This window comes from Chinchilla lanigera, unplaced genomic scaffold, assembly GCF_000276665.1.
Source record: "Chinchilla lanigera isolate Chin_1 unplaced genomic scaffold, ChiLan1.0 scaffold00105, whole genome shotgun sequence".
Taxonomy (NCBI): Eukaryota; Metazoa; Chordata; class Mammalia; order Rodentia; family Chinchillidae; genus Chinchilla; species Chinchilla lanigera.
The window spans coordinates 1,879,153-1,894,385 of NW_004955506.1; the positions used below are offsets into that span (position 1 = coordinate 1,879,153).

Here is a 15,233-nt window from a genome sequence, read left to right on the forward strand (position 1 = left end):
ATAAGCTTCTCGAGGTCCAGGACTCACCCCCACAAATGGTGCCAGCTCAGGGGGCACTGGCAGGGGTTTGGCCCCAGGAATGGGGTCCGAGATGACCAGGTTGGACTTGGAAGCCGACAGGGAGCTGGGGAGGATGGAGCCATTGCTGCTGGCCACCTGTTGCATGAGCTGAACGGCACGATCTGGGATCTTGTTGGGGTCGGCACAGGCCTGCTGCCACAACGGCAGCTTCTGAGCCAGCAGCTCTTTGCCCTGTAGGGAGAAGAAGCAGGGGAAGGGAAATCAGGGGTGTCTGAAGGATCCCTGTAGGGAGCAGAGCCCAGAGATGCCTCCCTGACGTTGTCGCCTTGCATGTGTGCTCTGTGCATGGCGAGGGTTACTCTTTGCTAGAGGTACCTGCAGCAAGTCTAGCCACCTGTGAGCCCCTGACCCCTCCATGAAATGAAGTGGGTGGTATGTTGTCACATGCTGTATAGCCAGGGAACACAGGAGTGAGATCACACCAAGGCTCACACAGCCAGACACAGGATGGGCAACTCCTCCGTGGGCAAACCACACCATACTAAGAGCGAGCCACTAGGGAAGCAGGAGAGGGAGCTGCACTGGGGAAGAGATGGGGCTGCTCAGTTGTGGGAAGATGGCCCCTGTGAAGAGAAAGCTGGGGCCAATGGTCTTGTCCAACCCGAGGGGTTGGGAGCACGGCTCTGCCTCTGGGTTCAGGGAGCTTGCCTAGGACACAGCCAGGCTGTACATGAGCACAGAGTATGGACAAAGGATGAGGAAGCCACAGTGTGGCACTGACGTGTGCTGTAGGGAGCTCCAACAGGCAGCCGTGCCTGGGACCTGGGTACCAGCAGGGGGCCCTTGCCCCTGGCTATCAGGCCAAGTGGACTGCAAGGGTTGCACTGTAGTGGGGAATCTGCACCCTGCTTTACCGCTGCCCCAAGGTGGCTGTGGCTGCAGGCCGGGGGCACTGCTCTCCAGCCTTCAGCCCCAGCACAGCACAGCCAGCTGCTGCCACTGTACCAGGTCTGTGCTCTCCTCCCAGGGTCCACTGTTGGGCCTGGCTACCGCTAGAGGGCGCAGCCACCTGTTACTAGCTGCAGAGTGGAGGTGATGTGTGCAGGCAGGAGGCCTGCTCTGCTTTAGCTCTAGGACACGGCACCCGTTACCAGCTCACCCAGCAGGGACTGCGAAGGTGCAGAGGGAGAGGCGACATGGCCAGAAGTGCCCCCACCAAACACAGACACCAGTGCCATCTTGTTCTGGCTTGGTACCTGCCCATGGCCAGAGCAGGCCCAGGCAAGCAGAAGGCTCTGGGGAGGCAGGCGTGTGTTTCCTTGGTGCCCTAGGCTGTGGGGATCAGAGCAGTGGTTCTGGGTCATGTGTGTGCACGCACAAGCACACCTGTGAGTGGGAGGAGGGCGCGTGTCCATGTGTACCCTGCCGATCCCTGATCTTCACTTAAAAAGGACACAACCAGGGTCTTCCTGGCTAGCTCAGCTGCCAAACCACATCTTCTAAGTTCTGGAAATGTTCCAGGGACACAGTCTGATCCCAGCTCAGCTCCTGCCTATGGACTATGGTTGAACAGGGGCCCCGGCCACAACTGTTTATAGCAGGGAGCCTGTACGCTGGACCCTGCTTGCTCCTGGGGACCACATCAGTCATCTACCATGCTAGGCCTCTGATTCAGGCCCCAAAGGAGGCAGCCCACCAGGGCCTCTGCCGAGGAGCTGACCCCAGACAACTGTGACCACCTGCTCAGCAACACTGAGCCAAATACTGGGCCAGGGAGCCACCCAGGGCAAAATCCCTTACACTTCAAATCACTATGGGGCACCTAGCAGGAAATATACGGTATGGAACCTAGTGGGGAGGCGGGCAAAAGAAGCAAGGAAGAGGCCCCTCAGCAGCAAGTACAAGTCTCAGGGGTCAAGAAGGAGAAAAGGATGAAGCTGAGACCCTGGGCCCCCACAAGGCCAGTGCTTCAAGGGTGCAAAGGCATTTGTTTCATCCAAGGAGACTCCCAGGGCCGTGTGGGGAGGAGCAAGTCCTGAGAGCCAGAACGTGCAAGGAAAGGATGAGGGCAGGCTGGGGTGGGGTGAGGCATCCAGTTCCCTGAAGGACAGCCAAGCTGTGGCAGCTGATGCAAACGGGCCCAGGGGCCAGGAGGCCCAGGTGGCTGATGATATGGCCTTGTCTTGGATGGCAGGGGATCCTGGCCAGGGGCTGGGAGCCTTTGCCACAGCATGCAAGCAGAGGCATGGCCCAGGGGACCCTGCTAGGGATCCCATGGAGGGGCTGTCAGAAAGGTCAAGTAAAGGCACAGAGTCAACACTGCCAGGAGGCCAGGTGGAAACCCTGTGCCCAGAAAAGAGCACCATGTGCTGCTCCCCAGCCGGGCTGCGCCAGCCCCAGCCTCAGCCTTATCAAGATGTGGAGGGAGCCAGGCATACTGGCACATGCCTGTAATCCCAGCAATCGGGAGGCTGAGGCAGGATTGTTGCGAGTTTGAGACCAGCCTGAGCTACAAAGTGAGCTCAAGGCCAGCCTGAACTGCATAGCGAGACCTTATTTCAAAAAGACAAAACAAACAAAAAGAGACATGGGTGACTGAGAAGGCTTCAAAACCCACCCTCAGGACCTCCCAGCAGGCACTTAGCACAAACTGCTCCGGAGCACTTGGTTCCTACGACCTACTAGTTTCCTGACTGACAGCTCTGTCCCCTGCAGTCTCCAAGGGGAGCGGGGTGGTGGGATTTTCACCCCAGCTTCCTCATCACTGCAGCACAGGAGACTGGGCTCTGCCTGCGTGCCCACTGCTGGCTGGTGCTTGCTCGCTTTCCCCAACAGCCCCTCCTGGGAGCAGCAGCCCAGAAGCTTCCTCACCTTGGAGTGGTAGGCGGTGGAGTTCTTGGCCACGGCACACTGCTTCTCCACCAGGAAGCAGAACCTCCTGCGCTCCTCAGTGAGCGCCGTCTTGTAGCCATCCGACACGTAGTTCTCCAGCTCGCCCTGCTTGTTGCTGATGGCGTCAATGTACTGGGGGTGGAAGGACAAGGGGCATAAGTGGTGGGACAATATATGGGAACTCTGGGAAGCCCTGAGGATATAAAGGATAGGTCCCACTCTCGCGAAGTGGAGACTGGAAACAGAATGGTGTCTGGGCCACTCAGGAGAGGCTTGAAGACTGCATCCCCAGTGGCCACTCCTGTGTGCCTGACCACACTGACCAGTGTGGCCAGAGTCTGCCTCCTACAGGGGTTCAGGCCGAGGGGTCAGGCTCTTGGGCTCCCCCTGAGAAGGGAGGATGAGGCGTGTCCCAGGGCCAGGCCAGCCCCTGCCCAGAAGTGCGTGGATACAGTGCCTTCCATGTGCACTCTAGTTCCCCAAGCCACGAGGCAGCTGCTTGGTCTTCCTGAGACACCTGATGGTCCCTTGCCTTTTGAGTCTCAGTCTGAGCAGGACACAGGGCAGTTACAGTTGGGGACACTGACTGAGGAGACCTCAGGGCAAGCTCCTGCCAGAGAAAAGCCCTTGCAACTTGTCTTTAGGCTCCTCTGCTGGGCAGGGAAAGCACCTTGGGGACTATCCTGCAGGAGACCACATCTCTCCCCACTTGAGTGGTTCAGAGATTGAGGAAAGGACAAAGCACCAAGTGGAACAGGGCAGGCCCTGTCCTGGAGACGTGCGGGTCACACTGGAGTGAACAGGATGTGTCTAGGGGAGCAGCCTTCACTGAGCCAAGATTGAAAAATGACCCAGACCCTGACCCTCAACCTCAGCGCTCTACCTTGGTGTCTCCAAGGTTGGGGATGGGGTGAAAACAGGCCCAAAAGCAGTGGCTTTGGAAGTTTCTTGGCCCTTGAAGGTACCCTGGGCTCAAAATGTCAGCAAGTATGTGACATGCCATCCAGATCTGTAAAGCCTACAGGAGAACCTCCCCAGCACACTTCAAGGAGACTGACTCTCTGCCTCTGGCATACCCTACCCAGACTGAACTCCCTTTGGCCTGGAGCTGAGGGTCCCCCCATCACTGGCCCGGAGAAGCTCCTGCAGAACCGCTTCCTGAAAAGGCTGTCTTCCTGCAGGGGCAGGTCTGCCTGCGAGGGCGCCTCCTGTCTGACTCACGCTGCCTGCAGCTCTGACTCACTATGGGTGGGTGGCTGAGCGTGGGCAATGAGGGTGTGAGCAGCAGGCTGTTCTCTGGGGGCCTCTCCATGCAGGGCTCAGCTGGATGGCAGGGAGGAGCCCAGCTGGTGTGGGCTGGTCCCCAGCGTGGCCACCAGCCTACCATGTCTGCCTACCAGCCCGCACAAGTGAGCCATACTGCCCCATGTGGGATGCCCAGCACTGTCACTGCACACAGACCCTGTTCCCTCTGCTCCTGCAGCCCCCTACCCCACTTCCACACTGAGTTGTACTCCTCCGCTCTGAGAGGGCAATTTAAGTGGGCCTCAAAATAGCAGGCTTGCTACCCCTATCCACAGATGCCAGCTGGAGCCACCAGGAATGGGCTGAGGGCCTGCCTGATAGGATCCAGGATGGCACTCAGGGAGTGAGAAGTCCAAGCACTGAGAGGCTCTAGGCAGCCCTGAGTAGCTCTCTAGCAGCTCTGGTCCCTGAGGTGGCACAGCCACCATCTCCTCCTCCTCCTCCCACTCCTGCTCCCGCTCTGCTGCTCCAAGTACTCTTCCTCTGGTTATGCAACTGCACCTACCAGGGCCTCCTCCCCTGCTCGCAGAACCTCCTCCTCACGGAAGCTCCTACTCTGGGAAGTGGGGAGCAGCCATTCAGATTCACAGCCCCTCGGGCTGTGGCAGGAAGGACTCCCAGGAGTGATGGAGGAGGGTGCGCAGCACACTGTGCCCTGAGCCTGGTCTGGGATCCTTTCTGAAGCTTTACAGTGGGAGGGCCTGGAGGGGAAAGGGCAGGCTCAGGGTGAGGGTGAGCTTGTGCCCAAATAGAGGCCCAGAGCCACACCTAGTCCTGGCCTGCAGCTGTCCAGATGTCCCCTTTGCTCAGCTGAGCTACTAAGAAAGAGAAGCGGGCGGAAGTGCCAGCCGCACAGTCTCCATGCAGGTTATCCCTTAATAGGACTTGGAGTAAAGAAGGCGATACTTGGAACATCCAGTTACCCCAGGACAGTTGCATAAACCAGGACACAAGGTCCCCTGGGTTCCCTTGCCCTGAGAATAGCACCTCCTAAACGGAGCCCCTGAAGCCAGTGGCTGTCCACCTGCCCGCTGGTTTCTGGGTTTATAGGCTGCGAGGCAGCTTCACACTGAGGCACTACTCCCTGGAGTGCAGTGCACCGCATGGGGCACTGGCCTCATTAGCAAGGTCTGGCAGCCTCTGGGGCTAGGAGGGAGTGGTGTTTAAGATTTCTACTTAAGAGCTGGAGAAAGGCTTGGAGCCCCTCAGGTCACACCCCAGAGCCTGTCGAGGGGAGAGGAGACAGCCCGTCTGCACAGGCTGCGGGTGCCCCAAGTCTCTCCTCAGGCAGCCAACCTCTGAAGGTGTGCCCTGAGCCACCACTGGACAGCTAGCCCAGGCAGGGGCCATGAGGACCAGGACAGCCTCCGGGTCCTGCGTGGCTCAGCTGCCCTGGGCTCCTCTGCCTGCTCTGGGGCCACAGCAGAGCTAAGTCTGCCGGTCATCTGTCCAGGGACAAGAACTGACTTTCCTGACTTCCTTCAACAAGTTGTTGACTCCTCACAGAGACAGGCCACAAGTTCGCTGGGTGGGTTCAGGAAATCTGGGCCAAGTGAGAAGTGTCACCCCATGAAGGGAACAGTGAGGGACAGGGAGAGTGAGATGGTGGTGGCCAGCCTTGCGGGCCCCAAGGTTCTACGCTGCTGGGTGGATGGGGGTGCCCATGGAGAGAGGAGTGTCTGAGCTCTCTGAAGAATGCAGAGCACAACGTGAGCCCTACACCTTACAGCATGCAACAGGCCGGTTGAAATGGCACTGAGCCTGTCGCCACCCGCGCTGCCTCGGCTCCTTGCTTAGCTGGGTGCTATGGTGACGGCACTATAGAAACACCCAGCTGAAAGCAGTTAAGACCCACAAAACGCTCCACTTAGTCACCCAGGGCTGAACAGCCCTGTAATCCGAGAAGACAGAAGTGCTGGAGAGCTTGTGTCTCCTCTTCTCCTCAGCAAGCCATGACTCAGAGCAGGGAGGGTTGTTCTAGAAAAATCCAAAGCCACTGTGGTTCACCTCATCACACAGCCCTTCAGCTTTCCGTTCTCAGACACCTCAGCTGCTCCTGGAGGTCCCCTGCAGCTCACACAAATGAGGATGTAAATCTCAGTCTCTGCTGTCATTGGGAACAAGGAGTCCCCAAGGGACAGCTTAGACCCTGTCTCTTGTGCTGTGCGGGAGCAGAAACAAGAACTGGTCACCTCATGTTGCCTAAGAGTCACTGGGGACCTGCTGGCTGCAGCCACAGACTTCCCTGACGCCTGCTGCCCGGGCTGCCTGGTAAGGTGGGCCCGAGACCCAGTTCTGTGCACAAAGCCTGGGACTTCCAGGCCCAGTGTGGTTCAGAGGACCACAAGCCCTTTGGATCTCTCCTCTCTCAGGAGAGAGTCGGGCCAGGGCAGTGCAAAGGAGCCAGCCAGCCTCCTTGCCTTCGAGGAGGAAGACCACGGTGTGTTCCTAGAAGGTCCTGTGCTGAAAGTTAATCCCCAAAATCATCTGTCAATGGTATTTGGTGGTGTGGGCCAAGGAGTGCCTTTGCGAAGTATTCAGGCTAGATGGGGTGATGAGGGTGGGACCTGAGGTGGCATTAGTGGCTTTGTAAGAAGAGAGACCCAAGCTAGCACATCTGCTTTCTCTGCCAGGTGACACTGTCAAGAAGGCCTCAGCAGGTACAAGGACCAGGCACTTGGACTCCCAGCATCCAGAACTGGCTCAGGAACTAAATGAGCCTCCATCCTTTAAAAATTACCTGGTCTCAGGTATTCAGCTACAGCAACAGAAAATGTCCTAAGGCAACTTTGTTATAGCAACATCCTTGGGAAGAGAGCACAGTGCACCTTTGGCAGGCTGCGGGGTCCTCAAGTCCTGGGGTCCCTGCATTCCTAGGGAAGGGGCCCAGAGCTTATATCAGATTGGCAAGGAGTAGCTCTGAGCAACAGGTCCCAAATGCCCCACATCCTGCCAGCACATGTCCTGAAGCCCTCCATGCCCCAGAACTCCACGAGCCCAAAGGTGCAGGAGGAGGCTGGGCCATTTCTGTTCACCCCAGTGGGCTGAACACCCAATAGAGGCTGAAAGCCCATGGACCAACCTGGTCCCCAATGGCCAAGTGAGGTGGGGGTTGTGATGGCTGAGTGGTCCAGCCATGAGGCTCAGGGCACAGTGCTCTGTCCCTAGCCACCCAGTTGCCTGGGCACACAGAGGTCCGAATGCCTGAGAGGACTTGGCCTCTGGTGCTCATGCTCCAGTTTCCTCTTGGAGAGGCTCCCTGGCTGATTTCAGCCCAGAGAAAAGTGGGGTCTACCTAGTTCCTGGGGTCCGTCCATGCTGACAGGAGAGCTCTGCCCAAGCCAGAGCCAGCTCAGCCGCCCGCAACTCCTCATGCTCCTCCAGGAGGCTCCCAGCCTCTGCTATTATCTTCTTTGAAGATCTAAACTATGGTTTTTTCCTCTTTGCTTTGTTAATTATACAGCCCTTTAAATAGAATCAATCTCTCCCCTTTCAGACCGTGGTCCGGGTGTTTGGGCTGAGAACACGGAAGAGGTACAGAACTGACTGAAGATTGCGAGGCACCAAGGCCTGTCATGGTGAACAGGAAAGTAGGGTTGTTTCTCAGGAGAGGAGCACCGCTGCCCTGCAGCCCTACAGAACAGGCACCTTCCCAGGACACAGGGGGGCTCCCTCTCCCCACAGGATCAGCTGGTAAGGGCCATACCGGCACCGTCAATGTCCTCTCCCAGGGGACACATGCCGGTAACACGGGCAGGGACCTTGGCTCTCCCTCTAATACCCAGCATCCTGTCAACCTTGGCCCAGGAAGGCCTCAGAGAGGGTGGGTGGAGGCACAGGCCCGTGTCCTTGCAGCAGGCCCATGGACAGGTCAGTAGACACATGGGGCTGGGCTTCCCAGAAGCCCTGATGGGCCAGGCAGAGACGTTCTGGGCCTCTGCCATCTGCTTTTGGGCTGGCAGGGTCCACCTGTGCCTGGCATGATCTGAGTGGGGCTGGGCCTGCCTGTCTACCTCCAGCTGCTTCTTTCTGCATTGACTCTGGTGCCCCACTACGGCTTGGGGTCTTGGCTGCCCTTCCTGCAATACCTGGAGCCTGCACACAGGTCAAGAAGGACAAATTACTTCCCCCAACCCCAGCCCACCACTCACCAGCACACACTGCCAAGCACAACATGAACAGTGAGTTCCTAAGGGGCACGGGGTCCCTCTGCTTGGCGCGGTCCAGGTTACTCCACTCCAGAGAGGAGAATAAGGACAGCGGCCAGGGAGCGTGGTGACACAGTTACAGGGCAGGAACAGAAAAGGTCTCAGGTGGCAGAGAGCTGTCACACTCAGGAAGGCCTCCTACCTGTGCTCAGGCTCATAAGAGTGAGGCTGGGGGAGGGGTCAAATGGGACAAAAACAAAACCAGGAGAAATCCAGCCCTGAAGATCTGCAGAGGGGAACAGTGTCCACAGCCTTCTGGCCCCTCCCAGGGGAGCTCTGAGCACTGGACACAAGGAACCTCGCAGTCCCTGACCCTTCAGCCAGGAGCCCTGGGACACCAGCTGGCCAGGAAAGGCTTTGGTCAGAATCATCCAGGACTCTGAGAATACCACAGTGGGGGAACTCAGCTGCTCATACTGCATCCCTGAGAGGAAGAAGGCCTAGCCAGGTGAGGAGGCAGCTCTGGAGAGGCCCCAATAACCATGTGGCAAGAGGAGGAAAAGCCGAGGTCATGGGAGTGGCCTGCCTTATCCCACAGTGGGCAGCTCAGTGCAACACCCCCCACCCCTGGGTGGCCTGTGCTGTGGGCAGAGCTCCAGAGGAAAGAGGACTGGATGGGCCACTAAATCATGGCTCCCTCCCTGCCTCCCACCTGGGCTCCACGTGCATGCAGCGTGGAGAGTTGGCACATTCCTATCCCTGCGAGGAGGGTACAGGCTGGACACACCAAGGCCTGAAATGGCCCCTTCGCTCCTGAGCTGGACACAGAGTGCATCTGCTGTGTCCCTGCAGAACGGTACTACATGTTCCATGCAGATAGGCTCTTCCCTGGTGCCTGGATGGTGACTGACTGGGGCCCCAAGACTACTGGGGAGTGCCATGAGGGTGCCTTTTGGTACATCCCTCTTTTTATAGAAAATTCTTTGTCCCAGTTAGTGGCCCAAATGCTTCTATGCTCTTGTTCCCTGACCTATAATTAAAATTAGTTCTTTCTGTGGAAATCCCAACCCACAGCCTCGGCAGGCTCAGGACAGCCCCAAGCCTGAGCAGTTATCGTGCAGACCCAGGATGACGGTCTCTTTCCTCTCTCCAGGCCGGGTCTGGGTAACCTCACTCTCCCTCCACCCAAGCAGCTGTATCTCCCTCCCCTGCCATACCTGTGGGTGGCGACTACTGAGCACAACTGTCCTCAGGGCCGTCTGGGCCACAGGCCCGGCCACTGTCACACACTGACTCACCTTTGGCAATGCCCAACGGCAGAGGGGTTATGGGGGAGAGCAGCACGTGCTGGGGGCCCTCTGCCAGGCAGGTACCCTAGAGCATAGCATAGGGCTAACCCCATTAGTGTCAGAGGTCCCCCTTGATGACAGTGGCTGCAGGATCTCCCAATTACATCTCGGAGCCCTTCCTTTCAGCCTACAGAGCCACACCTAGAAGACCAGGACGGGGGGCCTCAAGCCCTCTTCCTCTAATGGTGGCAGCAAAGGTGGTCAGCACTAAGGCTTTAGCAACGATCCCAAGGTGTGACACCATGCCAGCTGAGGCAAGAGGATGACAAGTTGGAGCTCAGCCTGTTCAAATGTGTCTCAAAAAAGTACAGAAAGGGCTAGGGTACTGCATGCAAGAGGCCCTGAATTCAAACCCCAGTACCCCTCCCCTAAAAGGCAGAGAGTGCTGGACTTCCTTGGTAAAGGACCTTTCCCTTGCAACCAGGCCTACCTGCAGGAAAGGCAGGCCAGAGGGGCGGGGCTGAGGTGGGATTGAGGCCGGGTGGAGGATGGGGCAGAGCAGGGGGTGGAGCCAGCAAGGAGGGGTGGGGCCTTGAAGAGAGCATCCTCAGTCAGCTCGCTTGGCTGCCCAGGGATTCCACCCCTTCAGAAGGGAAGGTGCAGCAGCACTGCCACTGAAAGGGTACTGGCAGGGCTCCCTGGGCAGCCGGGGTACCCACACAGTTGCCAAGCAGGCTACCCCACCCCAGTGGCCAAGGAGCCTCCTGCCCAGTTCAGCAAGACCCAGGCAGTGCAGCTGTACCCCAACTCAGACAAGCAGTGAGGGACTCCAAGAGTACCCTGGCCTGCCTGAGGCTTTTCCACCACTGGAAAAGTCCTTCTGCTTCCCACCCTCAAGACCAAATGGCTAGGGCACGGCTCCAAGGTGGAGCCCTTGCCCAGAATGCAGAGGCCCTGGGTTCCATCCCCAGCATGCAGGAGAAGAAATGGAAATGCTGAGCACTTGTAAACCATCCTGTGCGGCGGCGGCCATGGCCCCATGCTGAGTGGGATGCCCAGTCTTCCCAGGAGGAGCTCAGCGGTGGGGAAATCAAACACTTGGTAGAGAGACAAGGAAGGGAGGGTTTAGAAAGGCAGAAGTTCTGGGGACCCGGGAAGGGAGCCAGAGCACATGCGACACGGGGGTGGACAGCACCTTCAACTAGCTCGGGGGGCCCTTCCTGTCCATGCCTAGAGAAGGAGGCACCCCACACTCAGGGAAACTGAGGCTCAGAAAAGTACTGCAAGTTCTTGAGCCAGGAGACAGCTCAGTGAGAGCCAGGTGGTGGGGACAGAGACAGGTCTGGCTGCTAACGACAAGAGACAAAAGCAGCCCCAAGCCCAAAAAGCAGTATCAGATGTGGCCAAGGAAAAAGCCAGGAAGCCAGAAGTCTAAGGTGCTGGGAAGTGTGGTCACAGGTGTCTCCAGCCAGAGGCACCCACACCTGGGGCACTGTTGCACCCCACACTTAGCTGCCACTCTCCTCTCCTACTCCTGCTTACCATAGCCCCACCACACTTTCCTCAAGCCCAGGCCCCAGGGGCTGGGAGTACCACGAACCCCAGCTGGGCAAGCACAACTGAACAACCTGTCAACATTAGTCCCCAGCAGCCCAGCTTCTGGCTCTATCCCACCGGGACAGACAGACTTGTGGGGCATCAACACACCTGCCCTCCATATCTGCCCAAAGCCTTGACCTCCCAGAGCTGCGGCAACTTGGCTTCACACCAACTGCAGGTTGTGCTTCGGTCCTGGGACCCAAGGCATGGAGAGTTTTAGTTTAGGACCCCAAGTTTATAGAGGGAGGGACACCTGTAGGCTAGCAGAATGAACCCTGCCACCAACACCTACAGTTCTGTATCGAGTATTTTCAGCATGGTGCCTGCAGTGCCCTCATAGGCAGCCATCCGGATAGGTGAAGGAGGCAAAGGGCCCTGCCTCACCCAAAGCATGTAGCCCACAGCAATGGAAGCAGAACTGGACACCTCTCAAGTGGCCTCCATACACAGGGCCCAGCCAGTCTGAAGCAGTGAAGTGACCAAAGCAGCCCTGAGGGGAAGGAGGCACCTGGACGGTCCCATGGCCCCTGCAGGCCTGGGAGCATCCAACAGGCAGCCAACCCTGCCCATGTGCAAGAAGACGGGCAGCTGCTAGGGCAAATCCCACCTCCAGGCCACAGGGCCACCTAGGTTCCAGAAGAGGGGGCATGGCAGTGGAGATGGGTGTGTGGTCAACACTCCCTGAAAAGACAGGGCTGGCATCAAGGGCTGGAACTGGAGAGAAGGAAAGTAGGTTGGAGATAAGCTGGGGAAGATGGCCATTTCTGGCCTGGGTAGGTTATAATCTCAGCCCAACTGGACACTCCCACAATGGTTCCTAGAGAGCTGGCCACAGCATGGGCTGGTGCATGGACCAAGGACCTGACCCTGAGTGGGAAGAGCCTCACACATCCATGTGACCCATGGCTGCAGAGCTTAGCGGGAAGGCACTGATACTCCAGGGTAAGAGCCAACAGCATGCCCACACACTACAGTGTACATGAACCTCCAGACATGCTGACTACACCACACCAGATACCAAAAGCTACTGATGCTATCTGCTGGTCAAGAATTTAGAAGGCGTCAAAGGTCAGAGAAAAGAGAAGAGGCAAACACCAACGTGTACATATTGGTGCTCCTCAACCCCCCAGGCCCCCTGGAGAGCCTGTTAGGGGAATGGCTCAAAATGGCTCTCAGCAACAGTATCCGTCCTTCGAGCAGCCACGGGTTGTGGTCAGCAAACAAAACAAAGACTCTGGACACAAAAATGTGCCCCCCATGGCGATGGCAGGACCCATTACTGCCACACTGCAGAATCACATGTGTAGGAGCCCCCAGCAGCAGCAGTGTTGCCACAGCTACAGCTCCCGCTTCTGTTTCTTATTCTGGACATGGGGTCATTATTCTCATCCACAGCTGTTTGGCCCTGTCCTCCCCGTTCGCACAGCCTGGCTCCTCAAAACTGTCCCCCACAGGGCTGCCTGCTGCTTACCAGGGCCAGGGATGGACACACAACTGTCCTCCTGGTCCTAGGGAGAGGCCAGAGGCACTGACTGCCAGCAAGAGGGGTAGAGTCCCAAGCCAGACACTAACCCAGACCTGCCCTAGGACTCTTCTAGAAGCTTCTGCTAGGAGAGCTGGGGTTTTCCAGCTGTCTCCTTTACAAATGGCTAGATGTCCTGCTTTAAGTTCCCTCCTTATCTGTGCTACAGTGACCTCAGGAGTGGAAAGGGGCTGCTCTGTACCAAGAGAGTGGCTGGGGTCTGACCCCTGGGGTCTGACCCCCAGGCATGTGATTGTGGGGCATGATGTCCTCTTAACTCTAGCAGGACGGGGAGAGAAACACAAAAAGCCAGCTTCTCAGGAGTCCCCAGGGCCATGGGCCATGGCTGCCCTTGACAGACTAGGTTGGCGTGGGCAATCACAGTGATTAGCAACAGTCTGGGGTCTGGTTCCTGGTGCAATCCAGGGGCATACAAGGAGAATTTGGGTTTCTGCTCCAGTAGCCAAGAAATTCCCAGAAGCCTTTGCTGACAGCAAGGCAGGAGGCTAAGGGGCTGGACTTCCTGACAGCTGGGGACACAGACGTCCCCTCCAGATCTCCCAGGAAAGTAGGCCCAGGGGCTTGTCTGAGTGGAGGTGAAGGCTGTGGGCAAGCGAGGGGTTTTTCCTTCACTGTGGCCACAGGTCACTAAATGGCCGTGCAGTCCCAAGCCGAGAAGAGGCCCCACTTGGGGAGTAAGCCGAGAGTACCCAGTGCCAGGCAACCCTACCTGCAGTTCCTTGTCCGAGTACTTCTGTGGGTTTTTGCTCCCCTGGCTCTTCTTGCGGAGCTTCTTCAGCTCAGCCTGACACTTGTCCAGAGCATCTCCTTTGCTTCTCTGCTCTGTCTGGTATTTCTTCAGTGCAGCCTGAGGGTCCCCAACAAAACAGAGGCCTGTGAGTCCCATCAAAGCAGCTCAGCATCAGATCCCTTCTTCCTCCCTCCTCAGCTCTCCCTAGGCCACAGCAGGCCCTGGCACAGGACCACAGGAAGTGCTCAGCATCACTCAGAGCAGGGGTCCCAGCCGAAGACCTTGGCCTTATGCTGCCGTGCAGGTCTCCACTTCCCGCAGGAGGAAAAGGAGCCCTTGGAAAGGAGCCTTGCTCTACTTCCTCGCTAAGCACAGTAAATACATGTGGTAACTTGTAAACTTGGTGTTGTGTACACAGCCAGAGGCTGGGGCCCATGATTTCCCTCCAGCTTACGGGAACAAACGAGATACAACGGGCCACGGTGCCCGTGAGGGCTCCAGAGGGCAGAGAGGCCATGTCATCAGCTTTAAAAGTGACTGACAGGTGGGGGAATTGCACAGGTGTTGAACACCACAGGTTCATCCACAGGGTGATGGGCACCAGAACACTCAGGTCAAGGTGTCTGCCTGGATGGGAGGCACAGATAGGGAGCTGACACAGAGGGAAAGATCTGAACCCTCATGAGCCCAGGAGGTATGCTGCAGGGTATACTTACACTCAGGTACCGGGAGTCCAGCTCCACCTTCTGCTCTAGCTGTGTGAGCAGCTCATTATGAAAAGACTTCAGCTAGACATGGAAAGGAAACAGACCAGCACTGAGCTCCCCTGCACAGCCTGTGAGCAGAAGCCCTGGACAGTGGCAAGCAGAAGGGCCCGGATCCTGAGAAGCAAAGGCTGCAAGACTAAGTGTGGATAAAAGTCTCAAGTGCTGGTTAATCTGGGGAATCCACAGCCCCAAAGGCTCCACTTCTCAAGGAAAACAGAAGCTTTCTCCCCTGTCCTTCTGCCACCCCATGCTGTGGTCACTTAGGCCAAGGCTGATTGAGCTGGACCTGAAGGAAAACTGGAAAACTTCAGTAGCCCCTTACTGTAGATGGTACACTGCCAGCTGGTTTTCCTGAACTGTGTGGGTTCAGGGACAACTGTCTGCCTATAAAGTTGAGGTCTACAGGAAATCTGACTTTCCAGCCCACCAGTGGTGGAGGCTGGGTTTTTGTTAGGGCTGCTGCCAAGGCTTCCTTGGGATCAATGCTCACAGACCCTGCCTAGCCCAGGTCAGCTGAGCCTGAGACCCTGGCCTGCCTCATGCCCTTTCCTCCCAGGTCCTCCCATACCCTGGGACCCCAAGCTGCTCAGCATGGCCATGTGACCCGTCCTGAGCCCAGGGTGTCTCTGGCACTGTGGCCACAGGACTGGGATGTAGTCCCATGTGGATTCAGTTTCAACACGCTCAGCCAGCTCTGATGCCCAGTCGCCCTGCACTTGTCCCTTCTACCTAGAGAGTGGGTACTGGACTCACCATCTCTTCCAGCTGGTTCTGGATCTGCCTGTGGACTTCAGCCATCTGGAAGAGAACGTCCCCTAGGATGGCAGGACAGAAAGAAAGAAAACAGGTTATACACACCAAATTGCCACCTGCCCTCACCCTGGGGCTGAGCAGGACACCAGCAGGCCATCCTAGGGGCCCATGGGCTGGTAGTGACAG

General features: G+C 57.5%; 1 protein-coding gene across 5 annotated transcripts in view; it reads right to left on the reverse strand.

Annotated features, from left to right (window-relative positions):
* The window catches only part of Baiap2 (BAI1-associated protein 2), a 68,163-nt gene that overhangs the window by 10,529 nt on the left and 42,401 nt on the right, over nucleotides 1–15,233 (reverse strand). For all 5 annotated transcript variants that reach the window (XM_005407312.2, XM_005407314.2, XM_013506075.1 and 2 more), the window contains exons 4-8: nucleotides 15,048–15,109; nucleotides 14,244–14,315; nucleotides 13,507–13,644; nucleotides 2,893–3,045; nucleotides 28–252 (exon numbers count right to left, since the gene is read on the reverse strand). In XM_005407312.2, coding sequence (XP_005407369.1) covers nucleotides 28–252; nucleotides 2,893–3,045; nucleotides 13,507–13,644; nucleotides 14,244–14,315; nucleotides 15,048–15,109 — 650 coding nt within the window. The remainder of the gene's footprint in view (nucleotides 1–27; nucleotides 253–2,892; nucleotides 3,046–13,506; nucleotides 13,645–14,243; nucleotides 14,316–15,047; nucleotides 15,110–15,233) is intronic.